Source organism: Staurois parvus, unplaced genomic scaffold (genome assembly GCF_062004578.1).
Source record: "Staurois parvus isolate SC_StPar_1 unplaced genomic scaffold, SC_StPar_1.0 ptg000811l, whole genome shotgun sequence".
Lineage (NCBI taxonomy): Eukaryota > Metazoa > Chordata > Amphibia > Anura > Ranidae > Staurois > Staurois parvus.
This window is the reverse complement of record NW_028318607.1, coordinates 483551-503130: the sequence shown is the minus strand read 5'-3', so window position 1 is coordinate 503130 and position 19580 is coordinate 483551. Positions and strand designations below refer to the sequence as shown.

Here is a 19580-nt window from a genome sequence, read left to right as displayed (position 1 = left end):
GGGCTGGGTGGTCTGAGTTTGAGTTCACACAACAGTAAGTTACCAGCTTGGTTTCTGTCAACCTGAGAGCTTTGGGTGTTCCCACCCACCTTTATGCATTCCAACTCCTCCTGATACATTCGCCACATCAGAAAATCAGCAAATCCAGCAGGGATTAATGGGTAAAACACATGTTCAGAGCTGATTACGCTCTCCCATTACTGCTGTATCATTATCTATGGGTAATGAACTACCTTGACTCTAGCATACCTCTTCATTCTCAAACATGACTCTCCGGGAGGAGAAAGGTGAGGGCTCGGGCCGTTTGAAGTCGCACACATCTTTTAGTGAGTGAGAGGTCCCTTCCTCATCTTCGTGAAAATGCCCATCATCATCCTCCTCTGCAACTACTCGCTCCAAAATAGAATGCATGGCTACAGGATTGATTTTCAGCACAATCCTTGAGGGAAAGTTAAGAACACATTACACATTAATATACGGTGAATACCAAGCACTTAACTATAACTACAGCAGGCCATGCTGCTGCTAGAGGGCTCAAAGGGTCTAAAACTGTAGAATCTCATGTAGCACCATGAGCCCAGTGCTAGTTTCTTTCATGACAGGAATTTTTTCAGATGTTCCATAAGTGTCCCTAACAGTTAACCTTCCCCCAACTTAATTTTTAAGTTAATCGCTAAAAAGAGCAATTAATGTCTAACCCCACCACCTCTACAAAACCTGATCCTAAACATGTTATTTAACCTCAACTAACATTTCAATAAAAATGAGCACTGGACACTTCACCTCCCCTCCCTTTACCTTAAATCTTAACTCCAGACAGATATAAAAAGACACAATGAAAGTGATTGTAAAGGATCTTTTATTTTTTTAAATAACAAACATGTTATACTTGCCTGCTTTGTGCAATAGCCTTGCACAGAGAGGCCTCGAACCTCTTCTTCTGGAGTTCCCTGCTGGTGCTCTTGGCTACTCCTCTTCTCCGAGTGCCCCCATAGAAAGCCACTTGCTATGGGAGTACTCATGCGGGCTCGATCCCCAGCTGCACTGTGTGTGTCAGTTGACACACACACACTGCAGCTCGGCCCCACCCTTTCGTCAGCGGATTTGATTGACAGCAGCAGGAGCCTGAGTCCAGTAAGGAGGGAGAGAGAGCAGTGCCGCTGCTCTTCGGCACTGAATCGAGGTCGGGTCCAGGTAAGTATTTGGGGACGAGCTGTACCTAAAAGGTTTTTGATCATAATGCAGAGAATGCATTAGGGTGAAAAAATATTTAGCTTTATTAACCTCCCTAGCGGTCTGATAATGTCCATATTTCCGTGCTGAAAGTGGTACATTTTTTTGCATGGAAACATGTATTTTTTTATTGTAGGCCTGTAATTTTTAGGAATGACTCACTGAAATCTGTCCGAACAAGAGTCTAGTAAACATCCCGGGTATGTTACAATTTGTAACACGAAATCATAAATTATAATTTAATAATCATAAAAAATAATAATAAATTTAATTCAATAATATAATCAAACCAAAAACACTGAAATGTGAAATATAGCGCCAAGTTCGCACATCGCTGAGCAAAGTCGCAGAATCGTTTTCAGTGTCCGATGAGGAATTTCCCCCACGAATCATTATCACTCAATTCTACAAGTGGTTCTGATTTACTATCGCTGTTCTCTAGCCGGTCTAAAACCGCTTTTGACCTAAAGGGACGCTTTTTGGACTCCATGGACGTTTCTCAGTTTCCAGGCAGAAAGAACAGTAAAAATGCAGGCAGGGCGCCGGACAAAGCACTCGGGACAAAATGTATGTGAAATGGTTTGATACAGGAATGGAATACTATGTGATTTTAGTGTATTTAGTGAATGTCACTTTTTGTCATTTTCAAATTTCCCACCAGTTCTGTCCCCTGTACGTCCCGACGCTCGCAGGGGACGGAACCCAGATGACAGATGTCGACATCCGCCGGAGGACATTACAGGGGACATCGCGGGAGCGCAGGAAAAGGTAAGTGAACAGATCCCGGAGCAGCGCCGCATGGTAAGCCTGAGTGTAGCTCGGGGGGGTTACTGCTTGTGGTGCTGAAACTTTACCCCGAGCTACACTCGGGAATACCGCCAGGGAGGTTAAAGGTTTTACTTTAAAGGCAAGCAGGGCCCATAAGTCTGATTTGTTTTCACACTCTTGCAGTCCCGGCAGACAAAGCTAAGAGAGAAAGAGGCAGCACAAAAACCAATATACTGTGCCACAGTGCAGGAATATTCTGATTTGAAGACCGAGAGATGAGCTGATGAGTGTACGGTCTCTCCTTCACTGTCCAGTCACAGAGTGGAGGGGTATAAAAAAAAAAACTAAATATGTAAAACTGCAGCAGGGAAAAATCAGCACTTCTGCCTTGCCTTGTGCTATGTGTATAACAAAATATACAAACCTTGGCCAATCAAAATTGTCAGATGTTGTCATGTCTCCATCTAAATCATTGCTTTTCTTAACCACCTTTAGGAACTGGATTTCTGGTCCATCACTTTCTTCCTGGAAGGCACCTGCAAAAAAAATAAAAGAAAAAAAAACAAATTCAGAAAGAATATTATCTTCACTTCTTACATACTGGCTGACTACACACTGAAAGTGAATTTCATAGAGTCCCCAAGGCATCAACAGCACAATTACTAATCTTAAAATGGAGCTTTAGTCAGAAAATTAAGAGCTAATAGATCACTTCATGCTGGCCCCTTTTGCAGGTATAGCTATGTAAAAATTAAAAACGGTTTAAAATCCAGTAATGCACTGTCTGACCCTGCTCTGCATATGCTCAGTATTCTCAGCACTATACCTAAAATCAGAGCCACTAGAGGCCGATCAGCTGACAGCCTCAGGATTTACGGTTGCTAAAAAGGGGAAGAAAGCAACAAGAATGACAAAGACTATGTGGAGGAAACATAGATTAGGGAGGGAGAAAAGAAAAACAGGAGAGGTGACAAGACAAACTCTGCAGCCAATGAGACACAAGAGTGTTAAACATATCAGGATAGTGTCTTATCTCCCTGATATTCTCTCCTTTTTTCCCCCGCTGCCCCCACTGTAAAGCATCTGACAGCCTTCCTCTCTAGCTGAGCGAATCCATACAAACAAGGCTGGAAATGTACATAATTTAACTGAAGAAAGTGACATATAGTTTTTAAGACTGGGGGGGTTTCAATAGTGACTGCTCCGGGCTTCAACAAAATATGGCCTCCAGCAAGAAGAAACAGAAACACTGCTGGAGGCAATTTACAGCGCACAATAATTTTGGTAGCATAAATATTAATGTGGAATGCATGTTGCTTTGTTAAAGAACAATAATTTTCAAACTGTTATGGGTAAAGTTACACTTTAAATATAATCTCCGTTTAGCTATAGACCCCATTGAATCCTAAGCTAGGTCTATATACAATCTTGACTTCTCTCAAAGTCAAGGTTTAGCCCCATCTCCACCTGACCCTAAAAGAATCGCCCTTGATATCAAACTGTTTAAATGCAAAGCCTATATTGCCCAATAGGGGTTTGCCATTTGACAGTTGAATGTCAGAGGGACGGAAACAAAGAGTTATGGGATTTAATCACAGCTTGCAAAGATGTAAAAGACCTGACCCTGTGCACAGTCTGAGTATAGACTCAAAGCGGCTCCACTGGGATTGTTTTCAAAACTAATGCAGATACCCATTTTCATTTCAGCACTGTTGTTAAGACCACATTTAGACTTAAAAAGGTTTATGTTTACTGGTTTGTATAAACATTTTTGGAACTTAAAGTGGACATAAAGTCTCAAAACTTACCTGTCCAACAGCCCTGCGCCAATGCTGGCATCATCCGATTGCCAGTTTTTGGGCCTCTTCATTGGCTGGCGGGGGATGGCATCACTCCTGTGCATGAGGCCGTCATCCTGGCACTCGGAGACTGGCTCAGCACTGTAAGCGCAGCTCAGTGTACAGTGCTGGAGGAGACAGCAAGTGGGCAAGCAGGGGCATTTTAGCTCCCGGCCAGCTCCAGCGCTCTTCTACTCTGCCCTAAGGTCCAGTCTGTGGGCAGAGGCTCAATGTCATACAGGGTTGAGACTGGAGTACACAGCTTAAAGAGCAGCTTCAGGGGGACCAGTCGCAGCTCTGGAGAGAGCCTACTGGAGCGAGGAGTAAGGCAAGTGTTTACACCGTAACCCTTTGCCCGTAGACTAAACAAGCCTTTGGACATTTTATTTTCCTGGGATTGGGCTTTATAGCATGTTTTATATAATGTAGTTGTCTGAACATTTACTTTCATGGGGTGCTGTAAGGTGGAGCTTCAACGTGTGTGACGTCATCACGTTTTGGAGGGACGGCGGCCATTTTCCTGGTTGGAAACTCAGTTCAAATGCTGGTAACCATCCAATACAATGTACAAGTAACTTGTAATAAACAGGATGATTTTATTATAGAACTACTACACTATGAGTGGTCTTCTTTTTCTATTCCTTATCTATATACTGGATGGGAGTCTTATTTCAGGGCCTGTAAAGATCTTTTGAGAAGACGACTGAAATCTATCTTGGTGAGGACCGCCAGTTTTATGATCTGCAAATATTCATCTTCCATCTGAGCTGCGTATATTGACCAGTGTGTTTCGGTCAGAATTTCTGGTAAGAGGCAGAACCATTCGGGTGTTTTGGTGATGGTGGATTGTAGGAACTTTGCTTGGGACATTTTATTGGAATTTTTTGTGACTAATTGGACTTTATGATTATATGCTTTTTATTAGCGCCGCATTTTATATCATATTTTTTATTATTTATATTGCCTGTTATGCAAGCTACTTTCTTTGATGTATATATTTTTTTAGTTATATTATTAGTGTATTTACCCAAGCGCAGGTTTATGGTTTTCAGTGTACTTACTGTACATACCTGCTAGCTCTTTAAAAATGAACTCCAGTTTCAATTGTTCTGGGGAAGAACCACCTAGGACCTCAGTCTTAAATTCAGCATCGGAGAACCTCAGATGCAGGATCTCTTTTTGCAGAGACTTCTTGAACCAAGGACCCCGCTCCTGGTCTGACCGCAGGTCAGGAATAGGGAACCGCACCGCGAGGTGGAGAGATGGAGCAGAGACTAGCACAGAGGTCCGTGTGTTTACTGGGGAACGAGAATCATCCAAGAGCACCTCCGGAAAGTCCTTGTGCTGGGAAGAAAATAAAGCAAACAGTCCATGAAAATAAGCTAGCAAAAAAATGAACCAAAATTCCATCTTTATAGTAGGCACCTCAAGGTTAGAATACACAAAACTCACCAAACTAATGTGTTTGTTGTAGGAGGTGAACAGATGTGACGTCATCATTTCCACTGTGCCCAGTTTCTGTGACTGGAGCAAGGAGTTCAGTCTATCTACAATAGTAATGTCCAGCTCACACGAGGCAGAAGTCAATTGGATCTGAAGCTCTGATCTCTGTGGGGCTGAACCCAGTCGTCCAGAACTGCCCTGAAAATTAAAAAAAAACAAAAACAAAATAATCTGTGCATAAAAGTCATTAAAATGAATTGGAGTAACGATATAGAATGAAAAGGGGAACAATAGAATTTGCTGGAACTGGTGACTTTTGTTTTTCGATGCAGTAGATTACAGCAAAAAAAAAAGGGGGGGGGGGGTGAGTAAGCAAAAGAGGGGTTAGGTTTGCAGCAGAGAAGGGCAGGGTTGGGGTTACAGGAAGGCTTAGTGTGTGAGCTAAAGGGAAGGATAATGTGAGGGTTAGTGTTAGGTTTCTTGAAGGACTAATGTTGACAGGCTTTGGTTCATGTCATAACATTTTTTCTCATGTCTATGGAAATAAAAAAAAAAAGTAGCTTGAAGCAAGTCAAATGATCTTAGAAATGTCTTAAAATGATGTCAAAAGGAAGCTCCATTTGTCCACTGAAAGAAGCCCATATCGTAATGGGCACAAGTCCCTGTGTGTGCACACTGGGCTGTCATTTATTGTCTGTAGGCACCTCTTGTACCCTAGCGTTTAGCCTAAATTTCATCTCTCTAAATCATTGCTTATGCCAGTGTTTCTCAACCCTTTTTCAGTCAAGGCACCCTTTCAAATTATGGACAGCCCAGGGGCACCCTTTCAAATTATGGACAGTCTTGAGGCACCTCATTCTAAAATGTGAAAACTATTCTAATTGTTTTATATAACGCAGCAACACCCACACGTGTAGGATACCCAACATTAGAGGTAATTTATTTTTCCAAAAGCAAATACACTTTTGCACACTGGTACTGACTAGTATTCCAGGGTTTCTCCTCTCCATCACGTTTTATCCATCGCTGAGCTAATGTGACCCCAGCACTGATGGAGTGGGGAGGGGGAGGGTCAGACTAGGATGCTGTGCAGACAGCTCGCATCCTCCCTATCAACTGATGATGTCATTGGTTGCCAGGATGCCAGCAGCTACAAGGTCATAATGGTGCACAATGGAAATCTGTGGCTTTGTGCAACTAAATGACAGGCTTCTTCCACCCGCTGGCTTGTATACAGGTTTTGGGCAATTTTTAGACATTTTGCCAAGACACGCCAGAAGAAACCTCAAGGCACCCTGGTTGAGAAAGACTGGTTTATGCTATTAGGAAAGTTTAATAACTGTCATCTAACAGCAACTGTTTTTTTTTTGTATTCCCAATAAAAGATTTTTCTTATTGACGGAGAGTATTGGGGTTATTTACTAAAACTAGAGAGTGCAAAATCTGGTGCAGCTCTGCACTGAAACCAATCAGCTTCCAGGTTTTATTGCCAAAGCATAATTGAACAAGCTGAAGTTAGAAACTGATTGATTACTATGCAAAGCTGCACCAGATTCTGAGTGCTCCAGTTTTAGTAAATCTCCCCCTATGAGTCATGAAGTTATCACTGAGAATGTTTATAACTTTCTCCCAGGTTATACCCTCCTAAAGAGCCATTGGCTGATTGGTATTATGACTTTTGAAGACAACACTGTAGAATTGCCCTGGTATATGCCGGTTTCCTATACAGAAGAAAACAGGTTTACAACACTAAAAATTGTACCAGGAACTGAAACATTAAGCTGTGTGGCTTTACTACAGTAGCTCTTGACCGGGGTTAGCAGGTGACGGGTAGACCGCAATCCTTCCTTTCTGACCCACAGAACCTGGACAGGAGGGGTGGCGAGGGCGGCATTTACTGGAATCGATCTGTATTTTCCTCCTGCAGCAGCAGAAAGTAGGCTCCTCTTCCTCTCCCTCCCGCTGGCATTCAGCTGCCACGGGAAGAAAATACAGGAAAATGATACCAGTATATGCCACCCCCGCCATCCCTCTCGTCTCTGTTCCTTTTCTTTCTGCTGCCCAGAGTCCCCGTGTGTTCCTCTGGTCTCACCCCTCCTCCCCCTTCAGTGCTGCTGGCTTCTCCACCTCTCTTTTCCTTCTGGCTGCTGCAGGGGGTTGCACCCAGGATGGAGAGCAGGGAGGGGGGCCAGATAATATGTCATTTATTGCCCCCTTCCTTTTCTGAATGAACACGGTGCATGATCGGTAACAATCATACACTGTGTTCATTCATAACTGAAGCATCGTAAACTGTGTTTACCATGTTTCAATTTGTGAATGAGCAAGAAGCTGCTCAGCACAGAGCGCTTCCCATTAATTCATTGTCCAGTGAAGCTGAGGCTGTAGAGAAAGAAACTGGGGAATGTGTCCTCAGTCCCTTTTCTCTGTCTGAAAAGTGAGACATCAGGGTTCCGTCTAGATCCCTGAGATTTCACCAAAGCTCCTAAAAAAAATTACAAAAATGAAATAAAAAAAAATAAAAAAATAAAACACTGACACCATCCACTGACCTACTGACATCAACCCATGCCCTACTGACATGTCAACTGCTCTAATGACCGACATCACCCTCTGCCATACTGACACCATCCACTGCCCTACTGACATAGTCCATTCCTCTACTGACTGGCACTATCCACTTTTAGTAAGGCAAGTTTATATTTTTACAATGACATTTGTTTTAATGCATTTTTCTAAGTTTTCCTTACTATTTAGTTAGTCCTTACTACTTAATTTCTTAAACAAATAAGGGTGCGGAATCCCAGTGATCTTTGATCTCCTGTTCAGGTAGATCTTCGCCTTTCAAAGGTTGCCTACCTCTGCTCTTGACTAATAGAGTGCAGTAAGAGAGGAATCTGAACATGTTGGAAGGGTCATTTGATACTGCATTTACTTCTGAGTATCCGAGTGTGCACGGACTTGCAAGACCTGACACCTTTATTTACTTCCCTCATCTGGTGATCCACACTTAGATTTGCAGGAGCTCCACCAATCGCTGCACTTTAATCCCCAACTCAACAGACATGTGTTACTGTCCAATGAAAGAGCTGAACATTCATGCAGTAATAAGAAGGGGGTATGATCTACATTCAGCCACACAGATATTGCATATGCCTAAATAATCTCCTGCAAACTTGATCATCACCTGATTTTCCTATAACGAAGCTCCAGCTGAAATTTTATTTTCATTTTGGAAAAGGTGGGAAAAAGTTAGAAACTGTTGGGTTTTGTTGTCATCTGGATTTCTGTTGGGGAAATCTTCCCTCACTGTCTAGGAAGGATAATAATCGCCTATAATCGCCTGAGTTCCCACCTCACCGACAACAACCTCCTTGATCCCCTACAGTCTGGCTTCCGCCCCCTACACTCCACCGAAACTCACCAATTACCTACTAACCGCCAAACCTAATGGCCACTATTCAGTGCTTCTACTCCTCGACCTCTCTGCGGCTTTCGACACGGTTGACCACCCCCTCCTCCTCAAAAAAACTACACTCTCTTGGCCTCAGAGACTCCGCTCTCTCCTGGCTCTCTTCCTATCTATCACAACGCTCCTTCAGTGTTACCTATAACGCTGCCACCTTCTCTGTTGGGGTCCCTCAAGGTTCTGTCCTCGGGCCCCTTCTCTTCTCCATCTACACTTCCTCCCTTGGCCAATTGATACACTCTCACGGTTTCAACTACCATCTCTATGCTGACGACACGCAAATCTCTCTACCCCTCACCTCACCCCTTCAGTCTCTGCCCGTATCACAAGCCTACTGACTGACATATCGGATTGGATGTCACTCCACTTCCTCAAACTAAATTTTTCCAAAACTGAGCTCCTAGTTTTCCCCCCAGCCCGCACCCCCCCCCCCCCCCCCCGACTTCTCCATCAAGACCAACACCACCATCAGTCCCTCCCCTCAAGCCAGAGTACTAGGTGTCATCCTAGACTACAATCTGTCCTTCCAGCCTCATTCGCTGAAAAACTCATGTAGACTTCACCTCCACAACATCTTCAAAATACGTCCATTCCTGACCCCAGAAACCACTAAGCAACTCATTCACACCCTTATTATATCACGCCTCAACTTCCGTAACTCCCTCCTCATCGGCTTACCTCACCGCAGGCTATCCCCGCTTCAGTCTATCTTGAAAGCTGCGGCCAGACTCATCCACCTTACTAACCGCTCTCCGTATCCGCCACCCCTCTCTACCAATCCCTTCACCCAACAGATAAAATTCAAAATACTAACATTGACGTATAAAGCGGTTCATAATACTGCGCCAAACTACATCACCGATCTGCTATCCAAATACCACCCAAAACGTACTCTCCGCTCCTCACAAGACCTCCTTACTCTCTAGTTCCCTGGTCTCCTCCTCCCATGCCTGTCTCCAGGACATCTCCAGGGCCTCCCCCATCCTCTGGAACTCCCTACCCCAATCCATTAGACTATCACCTACTCTCCTCACCTTTAGGCGCACTCTGAAAACCTATCTCTTCAGGGAAGCCTACCCCGCCCTCAGCTAATTACTGAACTCCTCCACTCTTCCTACCACTCCATCCCCCACTGCTATTTCCTCCTGTACCACTATCTCCTCCCTCCTAGATTGTAAGCTTCAAGGAGCAGGGCCCTCGAACCCCTCATGTATTGAATCGTATTGTTACTGTATTGTCTCCCACTATAATGTACAGCACTGAGCAAACTGTTGGCGCTCTATAAATCCTGTATAATAATAATAATAATATGATGTTTCTTAAAGCCTAGGTGTAGTCAAAATAAAAAAAAACCCACAAAAATAAGCACAAGGGACATGACTTTCTACTAATGTGCTGTGTCCCTTGTGCTGCTGGCTCCTGGTTTCCTTGAAAACCTCCTTTATTGATATTCCCCAACACCGCCATCACCATAATATTCTGGTGCAGAGGGGGTTAACAGAACTGAGGGAGCTGTCATTTGTACTCATCAAAAGTCCCAAACTATGCCTGACCTTTCCACCCAATTCTTTCATTTATAGAGGAGGATACTATAGCTTCTATGAAAGAAACACGATGAATGAATGGGGGACAGGTGGATGATTGACATATTTGTGCCCTGCAATCACAGAAGCTGTACTCACCTGAGCTCCTCTGTTCTCTGAATGCTTATAATGCAGGTGAATGCATGGAGATGATCTGCCGTCCACATCCTTTTCTAGGTCAAATTTTAGCAGCTTCACAAAAAGAATTGAAAAAAAAAAAAAAGTATATGCTGTTAAAGGAAATTCGTACAGAGAGAAAAATATAGTCTGCCATTGCCAACCTCTATCTGAAAATGTCAGTTGCCTGGTTATCTCTGGCTTCAATAGCTTCCAAACATACCGTGCATTCATAAAGTATTCAGACCCCCTTCACTTTTTTAAATTCGGCCCAATCTGAGGTCCTGAGTGCTGTGGAACAGGTTTTCATTGAGGAGATCTGTACTTTGCTCCATTCAGCTTTCCCTCAAACCCGAACAGACTACCAGTCCCTGCTGCTGAAAATCACCACCACAGCATGCTGCTGCCACCACCATGGTATTGGGCAGGTGATGAGCGGCGTCTGGTTTCCTCCAGACATAACATTTAGAATTGAGGCCAAACAGTTCAATCTGGGTTTCACCAGACCAGAAAATCTTGTTCCTCACAGTCAGAGAGTCCTTCAGGTGCTCTTTTGTAAACTCCAAGCAGGCTTTCATGTGTTTTGCACGGAGGAGAGGCTTCTGTCTAGCCAATCTGCCAAAAACAACAGATTGGTGGAGGGCTGCAGTGATGGTTACCCTTCTAGAAATGTGTTCCATCTCCACACAGGATCTCTGGAGCTCAGTGAGAGTAACCATCAGGTTCTTGGTCATCTCTCTTATTATGGCCCTTCTCCCCCAATTACTGAGTCTGGCCTGGCAACCAGCATTTGGAAGTGTTGTGCCAAACTTCTTCCATTTGAGAATTATGAAGGCCACTGTAGCAAGTCTTTGCCTTGCAACAATCCTGTCTCTGAGCTCTGCAGGCAGTTCCTTTGACCTCATGGCTTTTGCTCTGATACAGTATGTAATATCAGCTGTGACGCCTTTTCTAGAGAGGTGTGTGCCTTTCTAAATCATGTCCAATCAATTTATATTTCCACAGATGGACGCCAATCAAGGTGTAGAAACAGCTCAGCAACAATCAAGAGAAAAAGTTCAAGTGTTGTTGCAGAGGGTCTGAATACGTAAGCCAATGTGATAGTTCAGTTTTTCCATTTTCATAAATTCACAGACATTTTTAAATTCTGTTTTCACTTTGTCATTATGGGGTACTGAGTGTAGATTAACAAGAAACAAAAAGAATTTAAAACAACTGTAGTTAGGCTGCAGCATAACAATATTGAAAAAAATGAAGGGGGTCTGAATACTTTATAAATGCAGTGAGTTGTGAGTTATAACTCACTTTCTGCATGCTTGTTCCTGCCATTGACTGGAAGTAATGATCAGCAAGACTACTAGCATTTTTTAGAGGGTGGTTAGTAATGGTTTTGTACATATTTTCAGTATAAAATTCTATGGATGCACCGAAATTTCAGCGGCCGAAACATATCGGCCAAAAATAACCCTACCCTACTAGCATTTTGCCGAAAGGAAAAAGTGAGCCGATACAGGTGCTGATAATGAGAGAGCCGGCCCCAATTAAGGACAAACTTTCTATTTGGTCGGGAGATTTTGGGGGGGCTGTGTGTACTGGGGGGGGGGGCAGCAGAGAACGGCAGGAGAGGAGTTAAGCAGTGTATACAGCGAGGGAGCAGTGTATATAGACAGGCTCCTCCTCTTGCTGCAGCCAAGTGTCATTGCTGATTTTTAAATGCAGTTGGCAGCTTTTTTTTTCATCACTATAGCTCTGAGAAGGAGCTGTCATTTGCCCCGCCGTTAAAGTAAACAAAGGGGCGGAGTCACCCAGTGACATTACCCAGTGACCCCGCCCTTTGCTTACTTTAGAGGTGGGGCGAATAACAGCTCCTTCTCGGAGCTATAGTGCAGAAAAAAAAATAAAAAGCCGGCAACTGCCTTTAAAAAAGGTCAATGACATTTAGCGGTGGCAACTGAAGGAACCTGAGTGTATACAGTGCTACCTCACTGTATACACTGCTCCTCTCCTGCCCCTCCTTGCACACACCCCACCCCCTACAAAGAGGATCTGTCACTTATATGCTATCACATAGGGGACTACTTTTCCCTTATATGATAGCAATAAAATCATAAGTTAAAAAAATATATAAATAAACAATAAATGGAGCCTCCCCACACACGCAGACAATTCCGTTTCGGACAAGTGCGTCCGAAACTTTCAGTTTCAGCACCAGAATTTTCATTTCGGTGCACCACTATAGAATTCATTTTACTGAATCTACAGTACATTGCCCTCTAATCTGCAATAAAGGACACATCCATCCGGGTTACCTCTGTATAGTGAGGAGGAATAGACTGTGAATCGCTGGGGTAAAGGCACTCTAAGAACTCAGTCTGCCCAATACACACGTCAGTGCTGAAACTCCGAGCACCAGACCTCTGGCGCTGTTCATGGGAGATTTTTATTTGAGTTCCTAGGAATCTTTCAAGAGATAAAGACAGCAATTAGTTTCAAGTAAATGCATATTAGAGATTAAATCATGTTCTGGCTACACGGCTGTTAAATAACCACTATTATCAATCTTCATAGCGCATATAAAAAAAACAAAACACATAAATTTAATATACTGGAGCTTATCAGTACTTAGTTGTGGTGGATGCATTAGCGGTTTTTCCAAGCTAAGTACATTTTCAAGATGTACAAGAAATTTTCATTTGAGCCTGACAAATCAAGTATCACCGCTTTATACCGAATTGCTATTTCAAACAATATTATATGCTTTCCAAGCAATTTTCTATGAACTACACAATCCCTCCTCATGATGACATGGAGATAAAGGAGAGGTTTTTGTAGTCCAACACAACAGAGAAGCATAGGGTGACAACATGGCTTCTCTAGGTTAATCTGCACAAATAAATTCAGGCTCGCTGCTACGGTACATCAAAAGAGGTTTTCTATGTGACACCACAACACTGCCTTGAGGTGGGTTGCAATGCAATGTATAAATGCAAACATAACATTTCAAAAAAAAGGAGAAAAAAGAAAAAAAAAGCAAACAGTGCCTTGCATTGTAACAATGCAAGACACTGCTCACCATCACCTATACACAGCGGACATCAGCCGGCACACTGAAACACTGAAATGGCTAGTTTTAGCATGTGGACTGATTTCAACAAGCTCTTGAAAGAAAACGTATACAGCCACCACATCTAGGGACTGGTAAGGCTGAAATATGTTACATTTTGTTTTTTGGGTTTAGATAAATCTTTTTAGTTACTCATAAAAAAAAAAAAAAGATTTGTAATTCCTTTGTCGATGAACTGCAATAATAAAAAATATCTGTGACTTACATTCCTCTTCAAGCTTAAAAGGAAAACTATGATGGGTTTGAGTCAGTTTTATTTTACTTTTTTATTTATAACATATACACACACACACTGGATAGAGAGAAAACAATTGGCACACGCACCACGAGCCAACAGTCTGCCCCTACTTTTGGCCATGATAGCAGGAGAATGACATCTCTAGGGACTAAAACGGTGTATTGACCACAAAGAACGTGACTTATCTTAAAAATATCCCATCACCCAGATGGGCATATATATATAAAAAGGGGAGTGAGTCAAGGGGGATTAATATTTAAAAACTAGATGAGAGATTGGATGTCCAACCCCTCATTTAGCCCTCTGGGCGATAGTGTGACCAAGCGGTGGATCCAGAAGGTTTCCCTCTGGCATAGACGGCAGAAACGTCTGCCTGTGTCTATGTCCTTAGGTATGCTGTCCAAACCAAACACCCTAAGACCCATAGGGCTCTTGTCGTGTCTTTCTTTGAAGTGGTTTGGGATGGAGTGTTTATCACGACCATGTTTGATGTTCCTTTTGTGTTCCCCAAATCTTGTACGCAAAGTGCGGATGGTACGACCCACATATAATAGACCGCAGGGGCAAATGAGACAGTACACCACATATTGTGTGCTACAGTTGATGAACTGCCTAATGCTGTATGTGTTGCCATCATGCCCCATGACCTCTTTTTTCTTGTGCCACATGTACTTACAACAGCCACAGTTGCTGCCCCCACATTTGTAACTACCTTTTTGGTCAAAAAGTCTGTTCCAAGGGGACCCCATTGAATTTTGAATTTTTTTGACTCTGTTGGTGGCTATGTAACTCCTATAATCTAGCCCTAGTTATTTACTACTTAACCTCCATACAGGTTGGTCATCAGCTCTGAGGAAAGGGATTCGTCCCCGAAACGCGCCATTGTGGTCATTATCATTTTTCTATGCTTTTTAGATACATGCTTCGTCTGTGAGTATGTTTTTATTATTCTTTCACTCCTACAATAAACCTTGGATAATGCACTAGGTGTGTGCGCCACCTGTTTTCTCTCTATCCAGTGGCTGATTTCCCTGTCTGAGGAGGGCTGCACCCCTGGAACATTTCCTTTGGTTGTCGCTGTCCTGGTACCCTTGGCTTCCCTTTTGGCTGTGCATATCCTGAGGTGCTGGAGAGTACATACGATATCATATACATACACACACGAACATTTTGTGTGTGCGATACCAGAGGGTACGATTTTCGTTTAACCAGTACAGTATCCGTCCAAAAATACAATACATTAAAAATAAATTACATTCTTCAAAATTTTTATTCTGTCGTTAAAGAGTTGTCGTAACTTTAGTAACCTCTTCACTTTTGATATGAGACTAGCATGCAGAAAAAAAATGGAGGATCATTCGTCCGATATTCCAAAACGTGTATACGAGGCACTAAGATAGTTTGTCTGATTGAAACATCACACTAAGGCCACCTTTTATAGCTACCAGCTCCCTGCTAGAAATCACAGTAGGTACGCCACACTGCATTTGCATTTTTTGAGCCATTCAGTAAAATACAGTCCTACATAACACTACAGAGAACATTCTATGATTGAGACTGGTCACAGGGGCTTTGTCAAGTCACATGATCTAGTCTCACCTTCTCCATACTTTTGTTTTCCCTCCCAAGTCGCTGTGCCTAATAAAGCATCTTTTTTTAAAGCATTGGTATTGCTGTAGCAATAGTTCAAGAAGAAAGTACCTGAGGTGGTCATGAGTGCAGGCTTCCGCAAAGATATTTCGTAAACAGGCAAAGTCGCTCTGCGTGAAGGTCTGCGGCTGTAACGCCTCTATGCGGCTGAAGAACCCAAGTGACAGTGGGGTCAGCGGATTAGGGCTCGACGTGGCCTCTGTCGGTGGCAGGGGGTCTATATGAAGTACGGAGATGGATAACGAGCCTACGGCCAGTCTGAACACAAGCTCTGGTCTAGATTCATCCACAGAGGCTGAACGGGCTGGCAGTGCTGCAATAGAGTCCAGCTGTAGTTTTATTCATTTAACAGAACAGGTTCAAGTAAAAAAAAAAAAAAGATACTTCCATTTTTATAGGGTAACTTTCAGACAACAGAAAAAAAATGCACAATACAATATATTCATAAATGTGTTTTAATGAAGCCGCAGAAAGACAAACTTGATTAAACATCAGTGACTGTTCTGTATTATCTGCAGCTTTGGACCTGTCCCTGAAATAAATATAATAGCAGCCATTCCAATCTGTTTTTCAAATATGTCACCAAATTACTGATAAAACCTGTCCAGAAACCCCAGAAGTGGCACTGTTATCAACTATACCTGGACCAATTGCAAATATTAAAAGGAACTATTTTGTTTTCTAAGATTGGCTGGCCACGCATTGATTCCCAAGCACTGGCAAAAGGACTACTGTCCGTATAATTAGGGAGTGGGTGGCAGAGCTTACAGTGATACTAAACCCAGGACCATTCACTATATCTGGTCTCCCACAGTACACACAACATGGAAATGCAATTATTTTAGTAAATATAAACTGCTAATATAAAATGCTAAATATCTTTTCTCATCATCAGTTAGAGCAGTCTTATGACTTCTGTAAGTGTCCAGCAGAGCACTGGTTAAAGCTTGTAGGAGGAGTTTTTTTTCTGCTCTAGGAGGATGTGAAACCTCTGACTCTTTGTCTAGACAGTGCTGATTGGCCCTGTGCTGATCACATGCACCCTCCCAAGATTAAAAAAAAAAAAAACCTCTCTAGAAATACACACCAAACTAAGCATGTGACTAAGGGTTCAGTCTGTATCACATGGTCATTTCAAGAAGAGGAGGATCAGAGAAGACAGGATCAAATAGCCTTTTTACACAATGCAGAGGATTAACCCCTTCAGTTCCACAGTGAGTAGAACAGGCATGCTTTACTGCATATACAGAATTGATTTTACTGTTGTGGGTTTAGTAACACTTTAACAACATTATAAGGCTAAAAGAGCTAATAGTCTGCCTTTACGAGAGCTATCCGAAGTTTCTGGAACTCTGGTACAGCTGGATTGACTTCTTGAATTCTGCTAAACTACTACCCTTCCTTTAATGTGTAATTAAACCCAAATCAGTAAAAAACTATGAATAAATGCTGTATTACATGCTGTTCATATTCAGTCACTATGGGATTCCTTTTCTGTTCTGTCTTCTGCATAAAAAAAAAACCAAAAACGGAAAAAAAAAAAACAGAAAAAAAAAAAACCTGGTTGATCCTCCTGTTCTCTGTCTCCTCCTCCTGTCCATGTCCCCACTGCAGTTAGGGATTTTGCAGAGCAGTGTTGGCAGCTAGTGCACATGCTCAGTTTTCAGTGTATTTTCTACCCTGAGCATATTCTCCCTATCACATCTGAGCAGCCGATATGACTACAGAGTCACACATTTGAGCATATACACAGTAGTAAAATACAGCCCACTCAATCCCTCCTCTTCCATGTCCACTAACCAGCTAAACATAATGGGGGTTGGATATCACATCCTGACAATGGTGGCTTCACCTCCCTGTTATTCTAAGGTCTAGTCCAACTGGCATTGAAAGCAGGCATCTGATGGGGCATTTGTAACACTTCTCAAATACCTATGAAAATGATAATTTGGACAGCATACAGTACTGTTCACATTATCAAAACACTAAGCGTTAGTGTCACTTTTCTTCTAAATTGAAGCCTCATGTCGAGTCTGAAAGAGTATGAAGCCTTTCAACGCCTCCCATTCAAGTCTATGGTAACACTCAGCAAATGGGCTGGCAGGCATTTGTAGCATGATTGTGATGTGTTAACAAGATTACCGATTATAGGCATTTGTGGTGCGGTTTTAACATGCGGCAAAGATGCATATAGGGCTCTTTGGGGAGGGGAGCATTTTTAACTTGAGTCAAACTCACCTAATAACACGCATTAACGCTAAATGTGTGCTTGTGCGTTTTGAGTCAAGCGTGAGCAAGCCCTAAGACACAGGCTGGAGGGGCATGACACAGGCTGTGACTGGCAGAAAACTGCCCATACAATGTTACTGCCAAGAAATAAAGATTTTATTTCTATACAAATCTATACTTGTCTGACAATTTAAAACAGTTTATTAATATTATCTATTTATTTTTACTCTGTATCCCAAAGGCTGTTTTTTTTTTTTTCATTTTGAATATGTGACCAGCAGTCAGGGGCTGACTGACCATTTGGAAACTCGGGCACTGCCCGAGGGCCTGGGGTCAGTAGGGGGCCCCATGAGATGCCCCTGGTACCTTTTTCATAGGCAAAGACACAGGGGCCCCATGATTCCCTATTGCCCGGGGGCCCCATGAGTTGTCAGTCCGCCCCTGCCAGCAGTAGAGGACCAGAAGCTCCTGCCACTGTTTCCCTGCAAACAAGCTGGGAAAGAGCTGGGTCATGTGACAGCTGTATATCAATTAGGAAAGAAGGTACTTAGATATTTTATTACAAAATAGTTACAGAGCCATCATCCCCATACAGAAAAAAAAAGGATAATATAAATTATACAGTGTGGTTAGTATCACTTTAACCATTAATTAGGCCTTTCAATTGCCAGTGCTGTTAGCTTGATCAACCTGTACCTCCCCACCCCCCTCCCAGGTCATGTGCCCCCCTCTCCCCCTTCTCTCATTTTTTTCTCTATTTCTTCTCTTCCCACGCTACCTCCTTTTTGTGTAGCTTTCCATTTTTACTCAATGCAGGTAATAGTGACCTATTAGTACAAGGCCCTCATGACAGACCCAATCAGGACAGGGGCATTTGGAAGGGACTGCAGGCTAACCTCTTGCTTATTTGTATCAGGTGGGCTGGAGATTAGCTAGCACCACATCCCATATTGCGAAAATCCAACATTGTAGAAGAAAGAAGAGATTTTTAAGCTGCTCAACAGACTTCACACATTTAATATATACTAAAATCAATACAAAGTTTTATTCCATATTATCATAGAAAAAAAACGACATCACATTAGTAGTCTTGAAAGATATAAAAGCAACATAATACTTCATATGGCTTGAAGTTCACCATGCAACAATTCCAACTCGACATGGTTCGGCCTCGGCGGGTTAACCCCATAAAAACCTATATTTAGAAGGTATTGTCATTAACTTTGTATGTATTGCATTGCTGACCATCACTTTTTTGAAATTTTGTAAAATTTAAATTGCTTATTGTTTGTATTTTAGTGGCAATTATATGCAACTATCTGTATACTCCTGAAGAAGCCACAAATTTGGCGAAACATGTCGAGTTGGAATTGTTGCATGGTGAACTTCAAGTCATATGAAGTATCATTTTGGTTTAATATCTTTCAAGACTACTAATGTGATTTTTTTTTTTTTTTTTATAATATGGAATAAAGCTTTGTATTGATTTCAGTATATATTAAATGTGTGAAGTCTGTTGAGCACCTTAAAAATCCCTTCTTACACAAATGTTGGATAACCTCTTGCTTACTGAGCATAGTCCCTGGCATCTGATGGGGCTCTATTCTTTGGGAGGTATGTGCCTGGGGGACCTTTTGGAGTAGCTTTACTTCAGAATCAAGTCCAGGTCTACCCAAAACACACAGACTCTGAGAACTGGAGGACCAGGATACCAATTTGGGGTCTCTGTGCCCAAACAAGCATTGACTGCTTCAATCCTCATCCTAGACTCAGAGCAGATGTTAATATAAACAGCTCAAAACAACTTGATGCTGAGGTCTCTTGCTGTAATCTGTTTATTAAGGTGTGACGTGTTTACTGTTCTGTCTATGTCCCATTGTTAATTGAG

The 19580-nt window shown here is 42.5% G+C and overlaps 1 protein-coding gene across 1 annotated transcript in view; it reads right to left on the bottom strand.

Moving 5' to 3' along the window:
* Positions 1-19580, bottom strand: part of ATG2B (autophagy related 2B) — a 139999-nt gene that overhangs the window by 76924 nt on the left and 43495 nt on the right. The window contains 7 exon segments of the mRNA XM_089654863.1: positions 250-439; positions 2426-2537; positions 4910-5183; positions 5292-5480; positions 10434-10526; positions 12761-12911; positions 15515-15776. Of these exon segments, the coding sequence (XP_089510989.1) occupies positions 250-439; positions 2426-2537; positions 4910-5183; positions 5292-5480; positions 10434-10526; positions 12761-12911; positions 15515-15776 (1271 nt within the window).